Source organism: Pistacia vera, unplaced genomic scaffold (genome assembly GCF_008641045.1).
Source record: "Pistacia vera cultivar Batoury unplaced genomic scaffold, PisVer_v2 Contig571, whole genome shotgun sequence".
Lineage (NCBI taxonomy): Eukaryota > Viridiplantae > Streptophyta > Magnoliopsida > Sapindales > Anacardiaceae > Pistacia > Pistacia vera.
Genome location: NW_022196414.1, coordinates 58,653 through 74,622, shown reverse-complemented (window position 1 = coordinate 74,622; position 15,970 = coordinate 58,653). Strand labels below are relative to the sequence as shown.

General features: G+C 32.5%; 1 protein-coding gene, 1 non-coding gene and 1 pseudogene across 2 annotated transcripts in view; 1 reads left to right on the top strand and 2 right to left on the bottom strand.

Annotated features, from left to right (window-relative positions):
- Positions 1 to 15,970, bottom strand: part of LOC116109088 (probable NOT transcription complex subunit VIP2) — an 84,155-nt gene that overhangs the window by 9,539 nt on the left and 58,646 nt on the right. The window contains exons 5-8 of the mRNA XM_031395336.1: positions 15,530 to 15,739; positions 15,335 to 15,436; positions 14,732 to 14,820; positions 14,430 to 14,615 (exon numbers count right to left, since the gene is read on the bottom strand). Of these exons, the coding sequence (XP_031251196.1) occupies positions 14,430 to 14,615; positions 14,732 to 14,820; positions 15,335 to 15,436; positions 15,530 to 15,739 (587 nt within the window). The remainder of the gene's footprint in view (positions 1 to 14,429; positions 14,616 to 14,731; positions 14,821 to 15,334; positions 15,437 to 15,529; positions 15,740 to 15,970) is intronic.
- On the bottom strand, positions 1,215 to 9,273 carry LOC116109093 (annotated as a pseudogene).
- LOC116109106 lies at positions 4,425 to 4,503 on the top strand. The gene has a single exon (XR_004124725.1). It is a non-coding gene; the product is annotated as a small nucleolar RNA snoR35 (small nucleolar RNA).

Below are 15,970 nucleotides of genomic sequence, written 5' to 3'. Positions count from 1 at the left end.
CCACCAACCTCCACTCTACAAAACATTTCTTACCCTGACTCTTGGTAATTTGTCGAACGTCGGCTAAGACTCATCACCTATCGCTACGATTGAGTTGATTTTGAGTTTGCGCTCACCAGCATCGTTGTGACCCTACACCCCCACCATTCTCTTCCCAGATTATTACTCACCAAAACCCCTCAAACATTGCTCTTGCTGACCTCGCCAATCACCAACAATTCAGCGATTTGTGGAACGCGCAACCGCCCCTCCCAAGTCAGATTTCGACCAATCTCGACCACCAAAATTCAATCTGCCACAAGTAAAAGACTCACTAGCCTCCCCTCTTCAAAAGTCTCAATAACTTGAACCGAGTTTGCTATTCGTTTGTTAACGACAACCAAAAAATCGCAAACCCTAAAGGAAGTATATTTTGGGTATTAAGACCATCTCCAACCTATTGCACCATATCAGTGCAAGTTTCACATCAAATTAGTGTGATTTTTGGTGTGAAACACTATTGCATCTCCAACCCATTGCACCAAATATTACACCAAAAAGAATATGTCTTAGAATATTCTTTTTCTTTTATTGTAATAATCAATAATTAATCTATTTCACTCATTATTTTTGTATATATTAATTAAATATTGGGAATGATATTTTTATTAAATAATAATTACTTTGAAAATTATACTAATTTAATAAAATTAAGCATTTATTTAATCAAATAAACATTACATTTAATATAGAAAAAATTACATCTAATATAAAATGATTAAAAAAAAAAAAAAAAAGACAACAACAACACAAAAGTAAAATCTATATTGACAGTAATTAAATTTTCCGAATTAGTATATTCTTTCCACAAATGATCAATTAATGCATTTCGAAGAGTATGGTAAGCCTCTGTATCCTTGATTTGTCTATGTCGAGTAAGAAAATTTTGAAATCGAACATTTTCATCTATGACAATTTCAACAAATTAACTTAAATATAAATAACAAAAAAAAAAAAAATTTACTGTTTAAACAATGCCATGCCAAATTGGTGCAGAAAATGGCGCTGGGTTGGAGTTGAAATTCACACTATTTTGGTCATCTCCAACCCAAAATAGCGCTAGGTTGGAGATGCCCTAATGGAATATAAACTTTTAGATAGTAATTAAAGTTGTATTTTAAAATTTTTTAGGTGGGAAAGTGTCATTAGGCCATACTTTGGGCGGAGAAAAATCGTTAACTCCGTATTGAAACATTATAATTACCATAAACGCACAAATCTGGATTGCCCGTCTCTCTGGTAATCAAAAATAAAAAGAGGGTACAAATTGAATCAAGAATGTCAATTGAATTTTGAGTAAAAAGTTCAACACACATTGGATTAGTTACTTACACTAGTTTTAACTTGGCGTTCTTTGATAATGAAGTAGGCACTGGTCCACTGAAATCATTATCTGCTAAATTCCTGGAGAAGGAATAGAGTTTAATCGTTAGTAAAATTCAAATACAACAAATAGTTGGAAAGTGAAGTATCTTGAGAAGAACCTACAGGCTACAGTTGTCTTAGATTAGGAAAGTTGCCGAGAAAATCAGGGATTTCACCATTTAAGCTATTATTGTGTAGATCTCTGCAAGAAAACTTAATTATTAGAATTGAAAGTTTCAAGTATAATGCAAGCCAATAGCTAAGCTTACATTATCTCAAGAGCGTCCATGGAGCTTAAATCTGGAAGGGAATCCAACAAATCGAAGTCGTTGAGGTACCTAAAAAGATTAATCAAAGAGTACACCTTGATTTTTATTAACCAACAAATTCTTTGATTTAATTTTGGGTTAATTTTGAAAATAACTTACAATGCTGTCACACGAGGGGTGGCACCAGTGCTACAATTGACACACTCCCATTTAAATGGTGAAGGAAGACATGGATCGCCATTCCAGTCTTGCAGTATTTCAAATTTCTCTTTCAGTGAAGCCAATCCCTCCACTTAATTAGCAGGCAAAGAGATGACCACTAGTTAGCATGTAGAAGTACGTACAACCTGAAATATGATTTTACATATAATCTTAAACATTAATTACCATCATCTCTAGAGGTTCCATCTGTTATTTCATCACTAATGGTGAAAACTTCCAGGGCATTGATGAGAAGGGGTAATGTCGAAGTAGAACTAGCAAATTACAAAAATGAAGTGTTTGCAGAAGCATTTAAGTTTATCAATGATAATTCTTTCACTTTTCCATATTGTGGTATGATACCCAAGACTAGAAACTCATTCATGTATAACTGGAAGGATCTTTCGTGGGTCGAATCGAACTAACAAACTTCTGAAAAGTACATGTTACTTCAATTGAAGGAAGATTAGTTCTTAAACTTATAATGAAAGATGTATTTAAGGTAATAAATGTGTTCTATATCACAGCTGCTGGAGGATTATCTTCTAGATTTACAGTAATGGGTGCATCACTTGTGGCCTCTGTGGATCCAGCCGTATTATTCGCTGGATTCCAAATTTTGTCATATTCATCAACTGGGTACCTACAATGATGGTGGATGAAGTTTTATAATAGAAGAATCAAGAACTTAACAGGAAAATTAAAAAAATTATTATTATTAATAAATAAATATATACTTTTTTGATAAGATACCTTACAATTTCTTTAGTGCCAAATGAGACTCTTCTCCTCAAAATCAAACCATAATTCTTACCTACTTCTTTGTACATGTTCATGGACAAGCTCCTCACTTCAATTGCTGATATGAAGGGAAACATGGTAGGAATTATTTGGGCAACGCAGACACTTGTTGTGTTTTGATAGCTTCATGGAAAACAAGTGTATCAATAGTGGTAACAATAGTACCCCCATAGTTCCCATCAAAATGTAGATCAAAAATAGGAGGAGAGGATTTCTTATCATAGCATATTTCTGGCGTGGTAGTTCAATGTTCTCCTGAAAACCGGACCGGAGACCGTCCAATCGGAGAAGAAAAAAGCACCAGTTCTCTGGGCGCCGGGGGGTGTCGGTCCGTTATCATAAAAACCGGTATTTACGTAAAACCGATTGAGCCGCAGTTGGAACCGCCGGAATACTGCCGAGTACATGGTCCAATCGCAGCTCACTCCCGCCGGATTCTGGCATCGTTTCGACAGAGAAACACTACATTCGACGTGACGGCATTCTCCACGAACCAAACCCATCCATTTTCAGTGGCGCGTCGTTCCAGCCTCGTCGCTCGCCGTCCACCAAAAGTTACGCGACCGTCGGATTTCTTTGTTGATTCCACAAGTCCGTCGCCGAGGAACTCCCTAGCACCACCATCAGATTCGCCGGAACCTATACGTAAAAGCCCCATGATTCCAACTTTGATTGGGCCGTCGATCGTCGCTGCCCCCCGTCCACCACTAACCAGCTCTTTCGCACAACATGGGTTTTTGACAGATTTCAAACTTAAGGGAGTATTATAGGGGTGTTTTGATGAATTTCAAACCTTGAGGACTACATGGTACTTTTACATAATACAGTCCAACCGACCGATCCAACCGGTCAAACCCGACCCTTGAACAGGTCATTTGTCCAGTCCGTTTTCGGAACATTGGTATATAATAAAAATATACATAATAAAATAAAAGGTCCAACATTTTAAAGCTAATACATATCGAAGGATCAGTGCAACTTCCCTAGTCCACAAAAAAAAATATACTGCCATTTCAGGGTAAGATACCTTGTGGAAGCACACCACTCATCAACCTATTTTGTCCTTGCACACTCAGATTTCCAGATCCACTATTTGCAGATAGTTAAACGAGATGCAAGACACGGTACAGATAATCCCCACCAGAGCTTATGCTCCTTCCGATGTTACCCCACCAACCATGTTCCCCATTGAACTTGTAATCCGAGGACCTGTATTTCCCAAAATTGGGGATACTCCCAATCCTGGACAGCATTCGCGTTACCATTGCCGCAGAGGTTGAAATCCCAGGAATAGAACCCCAACTCCATGTGTTTACTACTAAATCCAGGGTTCCCACAACACTTACCCCCTCTGTTTGTGATCCTAATGTCCATGAGAGCTTCCTGAGATAACTGCAAATCAATTGAAAAGTAAGGACTTATACAGAACTACAACCATGCAGACATAACACATGTATAGAAAGAAAAACAGAAAAATTCCATCATGGGCTATCACAAGTACCTGGGATAGAGCAACAGGAGATTATTTGATGCAAACTCCCACTAGAAAGGCTTCCATAGGTTGTTGAACCCCCACCAGATGGAACGTTATTCTTGTTGGATTTCTTGAAGTAAGTGTGCCCGGCATATTGGGAACATTAAAGCTCCCATGAATGTTATGAAGCCCCTGATAAGTTCCTGCAAAGGAAAAGATCCATTATAAAAAAATTAAAGAACACAAATGAGTGCAGCTGCAGCAAAACACACCCACCATGTGATGGAAAACAGGGAAGCCGCACCAGACTGTGCAGAGAAAGATGTGGCAATGATCGCCCAGTACCGTCTGGATATTAAACCGATCCATTGAGAGAGACTGCAGCTAAAAGTGTGTCAAAATTTTGCAAAAGAACAGAAAAAAACTGGCCAATCCATAAAAAAGCATATCACCAAAAAATCAAAAATACAAGTTAACCTAAAACAAATAGCATAACAAGGATGCCCAACATTCATACAAATGATGCATCCAACACAACAAGCACAATATTTTCATAATCATAGCAGTGGATTTCATAACTCATCCTTAAATACAATTAGGCAAGTAACCTACTACCAGCAAGCAACAGTTCAATAGTACTAAATTTTTTACATCCAAGGTGGCAACTCATTCAAAACCATATTCTCAAAGAATAACCTAAAAAAAATAGTGAAACCCCAAATATTACATTAAAGATGAAATCACTCGTTTTTTGCTTATGCCCACTAAGCACTAAACAAGAATATCACCAATTATAGCAAAAATCCACAAAAGAAAATAAAAATACTAAAACATTTGTACACTTATCACTTCTTATAGACTGGAGAAGAGCCATCAATAAATTTGTCTCAAAGCAAATTCCAAATTCTTAAAACCACTTCACAACAACAAAATGCACATTCCCATTAAGCAAAAAAAGGTTCCACAACTCTAGGATAATTTCTTTGGCCTAGAGTTTGCAAGTTCAGGGACAGTACATTAAGTAACCCCGACATTGCACAATGTCTCAAAGTCTCGCAAAAAATCATTCCTCGCTGGAAGAAGCCCTTCTGTTTCTTGTTTCAGAGATAATTGCTGATTTGAAAGCTTTTCTCAGTGAATTCAACTTATTGCCTGAAAAGACAACACATTTGTAAGAAACTAAAAGTGTAACCAAAACTGAGACAGGAATATGCGGACTAGAATGAACGGAGCCCAAATGTCACAGCAAAACGCACAGAGCCAAACATCAAGAATGAATCCCACACGTAGTCAGGTCATTTACCTAATATCAACTTTGTATACCACCAATTTTGGAATAACAGAATCTTGACAATATAAAGGCCTTATGTCTGGGTTTCTATCATCTTTCAAAATTAATATAATTTTGACAATAGATAGAGAGGCTTACCACCACTTAAGGAGTCCTATTAGGCTTCAATGATTTATTCCTACACATAACGTTTCGTTAAGAAAAACAGGGACAAATTCATATAGAATATGGTTGGTCAAAAACCTAACATGCTCAATATAGAAGAAGACCCACAAATGTACACATATAATAAAATAAAAATTATTGAAAAGTCCACACTACACCTTTTCTAAAGAGCTGCAAGCTATAACAAAACGTATGTTGAAATCAGTTATAATAAAATAAGTCTCCATCGCAAATGTAGTATCCAAGATAAGCAAAAGCAATAAAATTTTAAAAACCAGAAAATAATCTCTATCTGCTTTACTTGAATATGAAAGACCAAAAGAAACTAGAATCTAAAACTTAAACATCTCATTTTCACACTCACAAAAATAAACACAGAAGTAAAAACAATCTCTACTTCCGCTTACTTCAGTAAGCTTTCATCATAATTGCATAATCCAAATATAATAAATCAATTAATCTGCCACAAATTTGGCCGCGCTTCTCAGCAACCAAATAAAGCTTTCAATGCTTAAAACGAAAACCTAATATACAAATCAAAGTCTCAACTCCAAAAATAAAAATAAAAAATAAATAAAAAAACTAATTTACTTATCGCGATTATGACGAACAATAGTTGATGCTGTTTTGAAAAAGAAAACGTGACAGAACGGGAGGATCGTAAAAAATAAAAAAGTTAAGTGCATCAGATCGAACTCGCGCGGCGAGTCGAAAATCAAGTAGGACTCAGCGATTGGGAAAAAGAGAGAGTGAGAGTACCTGGAGGCAGATCAGGAATCTATGTGTGGCTACTGAGTCAAATAGCGAGTTTTGTTAACGATTTTGTTATGTTTTGTTTTTTTCGTGCCCTAAATCGAAAGAAAAGGGGAAATAAGGACGCAGCGAGTCACGAAGCAATAATGGTTTTTTATGGCGATGATAAGTACGATAGATGAGTGGTATGTTTATGTGTGGCAATGTGTCATTTGCGTGTCGTGATGCGGCGTTTTCTGCACCATGGTGACAAGACTTTTTGGGACCCAGAGGGATCGCTTTCTAGATTTCAAGGAAGACCAATAAAACATCGTTGTATTTATAATCTATATAAACCTACAAAAATGTATTTTCCTAAGTACTCCATTATAAATGATGAAAACAAAAATAGTTAAATTTAATGATCATAAATACTAATAGAAAATAATACAATCATCGACGGGTTCATCGAATTTTTGCACCGAATATATACAAAATCTTGACCATTGATTATTTTAACTTAATTAATCAATGGTTAGGATTTTGTCACGTCATTTAGTGCTTACTGTCGGTTGCTGTAGTATTACTCTACTAACTAATATATACATATGTGACCTGTGCACCTGATTGGTTAAAATGGTAAAAAAAGAATTAATTAAACAACACAATTATAGGAAAATTAAAACTAATTTGGGAATTATATCAAATATTAGAGAAATTATATTAAATGGCACAATTAAGGGAGGAGTTGATAGCAACTTCGAAAGCACATCAGGAAATAGCATATTTTTTTTTAGTACAAAATTAGTGGCGAAATTACCTTTAATGACAATCCCTAACATTATTCAAAAGAGTAATACTAGCCTACAAAGAGGCATACAAAGAGTCATATAAAGAGTCAAATCTAGCCTTTGAAATTCATGATTGCCCTTTCTCTCTTTCTTTTTCCCTCTTTCAAGGCTAGATTTGACTCTTTGTATAACTCTTTGTATGTTAGTATTACTCTAATTCAAAACCCACGCTTTCACTCTAAAACCCCAAGTGAGACTTGAATTTGTGATCTTGAAGAGCTTTTTTTTTAAGGATTTCTTAATTTTTGTTTTTTAATGAAAGTTTGTTATTTTGAAAGTTGTTTAAAATATAAAATTTAAGTACGTTGCATATATGTCTTAGGAAACATGTTAATAAGTTTATTTTTGAAATGATTTATTATTTTTTAGTTTATATTTTATATTTTAGTGGATTTGTTAATTGAATTGTTTAGGCGAAATTTGAATATGGTTTTAGCCAATTTTAGAGGATTCAGATAGAAATTACTAAAGGTTGAAGACGAGTTTTAGCCAAAACTCACAGGTCAGTCGAATTCGACCATTGTGCCTTTTGATACAAGGTGGCTGAAAACTGCCTTTGGCCTGATTTGGCCATTTAGATAGAACATGTTTAGCCAAATCCAGTATTCGACCAAAAATAGACTTTATCTTCTCTAGCAAACCACTTTTTTGGTTAAATCCATTAAAACCCCTTGATTCGGCCAAAAAACACAAATTGCAACCGTCATTTCACCATTTTACAACCCAGTTATCTAGCTATTTTTGCACCGTTCTCAACAACATTTAACATATCTCTCATTCTTAACCCTAAAATCCCACCAAAACCCTAAATCAAAAACTAGTATTTCCACTCAAATTCCACTCGTTTGGCACAAATATGTGGGTATTGGTTTAGGGTTGAAAGTTTTAATTTTGGCAATACAAGATGAGTAGTTAGGGTTGAAGAAGATGGATGAATATTGTAGTTTTATTTATATGCGGCGGCAATTTGTCTTAAAAATATTGTGTAATTAGGATTTTGCTATTTCTTGAGACACTTTCTAAAAATGTTATTTCTCAATTCAAGGCTCCAAATATGTCGTTTAATATAATTTCTCAAATATCTATGTAGCCATGCAATTTATCACATGATTAAACAATTTTGTATACATAAGACTTATTCCTTAAATGTATTATTTCTGGTGAATATATGGTCACATTTGCCTGTCTTGCTATTGCTACCAAATCAGGATATTTTTTTTTTCAAGATAAATAATTCTATGGCCAGTAAATTTAAAATTTGCAAAATCTAAAATAAATTCTCTTTACTATACTCGATTTATCTATGCATTATTTATAACTCAAAAAATTTCTTAACAACTCTTTTCTAGTATATGACAAAAAAATGATAAAATTTCTTACCAATTAAGGACTCCCAAAAATACAGCAACTGAAAAAAAAAAAAAAAAAGACATAACGCATTACATATCAACTAATAAAGAAATTAAAGAATCAAAATTAAATTTCAACTAACATAATAACATTTGACCTTAAACGTTGCCAAAAACAAAAAAAAAAAAAAAAAAAAAAAAAATGTTTATAATTGAGTTTTAATATGTTTGCCTTTGTTATGTATAATATAAAAAGTTAAAAGTTGTAGACAGAGGATGAATTACTAACTGAATAAAAAAAAGCAGGTCCATAAGTCGTCTCCATTGCGTACTATTTCTTTTATATGATGTGACTATTTATATAATATTTAATGTAAAATTAATAACAAAATGATTAATGTACAGTAATATAAATGACACTTTTACCGATAGATTATATTTATAAAGCTTAAAAAATTATTAATGTTTATTTGATAAAGTTGGAGATCATAAAACATTGCTGTGATACATAAATGGTTTATAGCTAAAATTCCCCTTTGTCATTGTGTAATAATAAGGGTGCCTTTGTTTTTATTATTTTGGATAGAATTTTAGGAATAGTATTGATAATTGAATATGGAGTATTACAGGTAAATTTAAAATTTATAAAATAATCCCATAAGTTTGCTAATTTTAAATACCCCACAATTAAATGACAAATACCCCCATCACCTGTAGTGCCAATTCTAGCCACCATTGTCGGAATCTGGCCAAAAAATCGCGTTACTACACAGACCGTCGATCTGGTTTTGTAACGCGTCGTTATGGCCTTTTCCGCAGATCCCCACGGATCGACCGGAAAAGGCCAGATCTAAGGCCTGCCGTGGCCATCGACAACCGAAGCCAAAACGCGGCCATCTTTTGCCGTCAGCAATGGCCAAAGATATGGCCGTCGTTTTCGGTCAACGATGGCCATTTCTTTGGCCGTTGTTCACGGCCAGATCTGGCCTTTTCCGACCAATCCGTGGTGGATCTGGCCTGAAAAGGTCAGATCGGTGAACTTCCGGCCATTTATGGTCGCAAGTAGGCCGTTGTACAGATTCCGGCTACCACCGATGGTGGTTACCGGAATCTGGCAAGTATGAGTCGCGCGGTGTTTTTGATAATTTTTAAACTTTTTTTTTCGGGTGTATTTGATGAAATTATACCTTATGGGTCTAAATAATAAAAAAAAAAAGAGTAATATTTCTGGAATAATGTGCCAAACATTATTTGGAGAATATTATTGGGAATAGAGATAAAAATAATAAGCCAAACATGGCCAAAAATTCTCTTACGGTTAATTTTTCGATGTTAAAATATATGACAGAGGAGAATTTTATAAATATTTATTAACTCATCATATTATAATTCTAATGATATACTAATAGTTTTTCTTACGATAAAGAAATTTATATTATTTCTAAAATTTTACGAGAGCTTTGTTATTTGGTTAAATCTCAGGAAATAGAAAAAAAACCCTAATTTAATTGAAAACTGATTACATAATAAAGTTTAATCAAAAGTTAGTGATCGAAGTATATATTTAAAAACTACAAGTTGAGATAGAACTTATATTTTCAAACAGCTTGCCATCTCATGCTTTAACACCTTATTAAAATTTCAAAAAACATTACGGCTCTATTTATATAGTATTTAATACAATCCTTTGTTTTCTAAAACACGAGATTTGTGATATTAAAAAACATGTTCGGTTGAAAATTTCAAAAACTATTTTCGGATGAATTCTAAAATATAATTCAATTAAAAAAAAACAATAAACTTGTTTTCTTCCTAATTGTGTTGAAACACAAACATCTTATTCCTTTATTATAAATCTATTAATATATAACAACTCTTTATATTCCTCAAATTAAAACTCTAATTTCTTATTTTATGTAGTCGTCATTTTTTTAATGGCTGAATTGTGCGGGTCGTTTACGCATACCTTAACTAATCGTCAAAAACCTAAACTATTAGCCAAGTAAGAACTTCAATACTACTTCTATTAGCAGTAAGAAGAGACTCGAATTCGAACCTTTGAATAATACATCAAGAGTCCCTCTTGACTGTTCGACTACCCAAACATATTTTATGTACCATCACTATTCCCCCGCTCTTTTGACTTTATTTTCATCTCTCAAACTCTCCGGTATTATCTACTAATTTTTTATTATATAAAAATATTTTTGAAGTTTTGGCTTTGAGAGATTTTCATAAGCGCATGTAGCGTTAATTAGTTTATAGGGTATTTTATTTTATATACGTGGTTTTCTTTTATAGATTAGGTGAATTCTATTATGAGTTCAACGTATAAAAAATATACTTATTACTCCTAATGTCATGCTTAGACAATCAATGTTGATTTTCAACCATAGTAGTGACATTAGATTTAACAAACCATAACTGCATAATTTTAGATTGGAGATATATGCTCAAAAAAAAAAAAAAAAAAATGCACAACTTTAGCTTACTTTAACAAGTAATAACATACAAATTTTAATGTTCATGTGTATATTTGTTTTCACTGTATAATTTGCTGATGTAAATTTATACTGATATTTGATTGTTTTCTAATATTAATCAAACGTATTTTAAAAATTAAAAATATTAAGAATGTAACTTAAATATTTTATTTTACTTTTTTTAGAAAAATATTTTTGAATTACGGACCAAACGTAGCCTACATTATATAAACCAAATTCGAATAGGAATCATAAAAAAAAGATATAAAAGTCACTTCGTTACATGACTACCACCATGTTTAAGAATCCCATTACAACAATAAAGATAGAAAAGAGAGGATTAGTGTGGGTGGCATTATCATGATGGTCTTCGTGAGCCTGGTATATACTTTTGATTCTCAACCTCCATTCCGTATGATTTTGGATGTTGTCCATAATCGATTCATTATTGTTGGCCGCCCACCACCCGCCCCCCTATCTGCAGGTTCATTATCCCTCCTGGCGGTGTGTTATTGGGCCCATTGCCCTTTTTTTTTGCCCTGTTTACACAAAACAGAAAAACAAAATGTACTTCCATTAAAGTTTATCTCATATTGGAAAGTTAACGACTTTTTCCCAACCCAAAGTATGCCTAAAGACATTTTTCCACTAAAAATTTTCAAAATAACTTATTACCCAAAGTTATTATGATACTATCCAAGTTTCAAAGCTTCGATCTGTTTGTTTTAAATCGATTCCGACAGCAAAAATTCTCTCCGTCACCATCATTTAAACCGCCGTCTTTTCTCTACAAACCCCTCTCACTTGGCACTGATTTCTCGTCGATTGTACCACCACAAAGCTGGTTTCTTGTTCTTAGCTAATTTTTGGCTAATTCCGACGACGAAATTCAATCAATCATCACATTCGATCCCCCAACCTCCACTCTCAAAACCTTTCTTACCCTACCTCCTAGTAACTTGCCAAAGCTCTGAGACTCATCACCTGCCACTACGATTGAGTTGATTTTGAGTTTGGTTCACCGGCATTATTGTGACCCTACACCCCCACCATTCTCTTCCCCGATCATCACTCACCAAAATCCCTTACACCTTGCTCGTGGTGCCTCGTCAATCGCCAACAATTGAGTGATTTGTGGACCGCGCAACCACCCCTCCCAGTCAAATTTCTACCAATCTTGACCACCAAAATTTTACCTGCCCACCACAAAAGACTCACCGGCCTCCCTTCTTCAAAAGCCTAAGTTTGCTCTCTGTTTATTGTCGGCAACCAAAAATCAAAGACCTTAAGGGAAGTGTATTTTGGGTATTACGAAAAATAAACTTTTAGGCGGTAAAGTTGTATTTTGAAACTTTTTAGGTGGGAAGTGTCATTAGGCCATACTTTGGGTAGAAAAAAGAATCGTTAACTCCATATTGAAACATATGATTCCAGAAACGCACAAATCTGGATTGCCCGTCACTCTGGTAATCAAAAATAAAAGAGGGTACAAATTGAATCAAGAATGTGTTGGAGTTCCACATAAACTAGGCACACTCAAGTCTACTGGTTTATAGATAAGGTAATTCTCATATTCAACGGGCTTTATTGGGTGAGAGTCAAGCTCATCTCAATTCTATCATGGTTCAGAGCCCAGGTTCAGTTGAGATAAGCGTTGATCAGCAGGTGAGAGCTAGAGCCAATAACTACCTTCATTAACAGACGTACCCAACATATGGGATTGACCTAAGGAGAGTGTTGGTCTCACATCGACTAAGCACGCTTAATATAAAGTAAAAAATATAAAAATTAAAAAAAACTAAAAACGAAATAAAAAAAAATAAAAAAGTATATTAATGGAAAACAATAAACTAAAAATACTTAAAAGAGGTAAATTATAAAAAAAACTAATAATAAATCCTAAATAAATAAAGGATAAAAAAATCAAATAAAAAAATAATAAAACTTAAAGAAAATAAAATTATAAAATAAAAAAAAAAAAAATATAAAAATAATAAAATAATAATAAAGGTAGGAGAAGGAAAAGAATAATATAAAACTAATATAATAGTACAAACTTAAAATAAAAAACTTAAAACTATTAATAAAAAAATTCCAAAAAGGAAAAATAATAAATAAAAAAAAAACCTTAAAAAAAATAAAAATAAATAAACAAAAAATAAACAAAAAAAAACAACCATTAAATTATAAATAAAGAATATAAATACATAATACTCACTTAATAATAAAATAACTTAATCAAAAAATAAAAAACTAAAAAAATAAATAAAAATAATAGTATAAATAAAAAATATATTTTTACAAATAAAAAATAAAAAGTTAAAAAAAAAAAAAAATAAAAATTAAAAATAAAAATCTAAAAAAATAAACAAAAACGTACAGAAAAAAATAAATTAAAAAATATTAAAAAACAAACAAAATTAAACTTAAAAAAAAAAAAGAAAGAATACAAACATAACAAATGGATAAAATAAAGAAAAAAATTATTAAAAAGTAACTTTTAAAAAAAAAATAAAACGAAAAAAATAAAAAAAACTATAAAAATAGAAAAACATACCTTATAAATAAAAAATAAAAACAAAAATTAACAAAAAAAAATATTAAAAAAATAACAACAATCAAAAAATAATAAAATCAAAAAAAACTTCTAATACATAATAAATTTATACACTAAAAAAAAAAAAAAAAAATAATAGTAAAAAATATAATATATCAAAAATAAAATCACAATATAATAAATTAAAAAAAATAATATAAAAAACTAGAATAAAAATACATATTAAAAAAAAAAAATATACAAAAATAATTAATATAATATAATAAAAAAAAATATAAAAATTCATATCAAATAAAAATAAATTTAAATAACCTAAATTAAAAAAAAAAAGTAATAAAAATAATTAAAAAAAAAAATAAAAATATACAATATAAATAAAAATAAAAAATATAATATAAATAAATAAATAGTTATAGACAATATATAAATAAATAACATAAAAAATAATAAATTTAAAAAATTAATCAATAACAAAAATAAAAAAAAAACATACTATACATAAAATCAATAACTAAATAAATAATAAAGTAAAAAATAACAAATAAATCAAAGAAAAAAAACCCATATACTAACAAAACACATTAAGCTTAGTGGTTTATAAGATGGGGTATCTCTCATTCAACAAGACCTTATTGGGTGAGGAGTCAACCCACCTCAAATTATTCGAAATGTCAACTGAATTTGATAGTTTTAAGTTCTATTTGAGAAAGATGGAAGAAATTAAATAACAAAAAATCAACTTTCAGCCTCTGTTAACCACCTATAAATACACAGTACAAAGTACATAGAGAAGTTAACAGCAAATGCCAAGACACAATAAAATAAACCAATTAGAGCAACAAAGTGCCAAACCTGTGAGTGGTAGGTCGAATGTGAAGATGGGAACATATCAGAACCATGTAAATGGAGAAGATCCTGGTTGTTAACGGATGAAAAGGAGACACCACTACTACTAACAGATGGAGCATGTTGCTGTTGCTGCTGTGGACGATGAGAAGAGTAGGTTCCACCTAAATTAAACCCAGCAGATCTGCCCATCTGCAAATTGCATCATTCCAATACAAATGGAAATTCATATCAACAAAAATGTAGATACGAAAACAAAAAGGAATAAAAAAGAGGAGCTAGAGAAATCTTTGAACAGTAGAACTTACAGAGAAGTGCTGAGATTGCATCATTGACATGGTGTTTTCATGAAGTTGTTCTTTCTGATGCAAATCCATAGCATAGTCAGCATTACCGCCTGCACAAAACCTAACAAAATAGTCAACAACTCACAGTTCTAGGACACCTGATCAACATTTTTTTGTTTACGATAGCCAATCAGCTTCCATTACAAAATTGTCTTTTTCTAAACTTTATTTCTTTTCACATATTGAGCAAGAGAAAGAATTTTCCATCCCCAAATAATTAGTTAGTAAATGGCTAACAAGTCAAACTCGTGTAAAAGAACAACTCTCATGGGTGAACTGATGCACAATATTAGATCTCTTTTCCCTTTCAGGATCATTAACCATGTGACACAAAAATATTATGAAATAAAGTAAAGTCTTTGAAATATAAGCACAGCATCTCCAATTTATCAGTAGATGGAAACACATTACTCAGCATCAGTGAACCATTGAGCGTGAAGACCTGAAACTCTCCTCATGAGAGATTCCAAGTTCCCATATAAAAATGGTAGATAAACCTTATTCTGACACATCATAATGTAAAATGCACATATCATTAGCCAGGCCAAAAGAATATCTTTGCACCTTTAAACCCAGGTAAAGCAGGAAAATCTTCATTTTGGATGCTGAACTCTTGGTTTTGTTGAACAATGGGACTAACTCCAAGACCTTGTTTCCTTAGTGAACCTGAAATGTTCAGTTTAAATTATATCTCCAGTTGCAAGAAATAGAACAAAGAGAAGTATCCAAAAGCCAAACTCCACAATCTTTTATAATTACCCAATTGACCTTGAGGGCCTCCTGCAGAACTAGGACGACTTGTCAACTGCGGGAAATCATTATTTATATCAAATGGAGAATTGTCATTTGAGTTCACATCATTCAACATTCCCATAGAACTTAGATTGTTCACTTGAACGTGACTTTGGGAAAGTGGACCACCACCAGCAGGATAGGAATTTCCTAACATAGAAATGACCTGTGGAGATCCTGAATATAAAATATGTCAGGTCACACAATCAAACAAAGCTAGACTAAGCTGCATTGAATCCATTATCATCAATAAAAAATTTAGAAGAGAAACCTAACAAATAAATGAATAAATATGTGTTCACACCCAAGTGCCGAGAATCTTCCATGAACATTCATGTGGCAATAAGTCCATAACAGAATGTGAATAATGCTGTGCGTGTGTAGTAATCAATGTTTTCGTGAAAACCG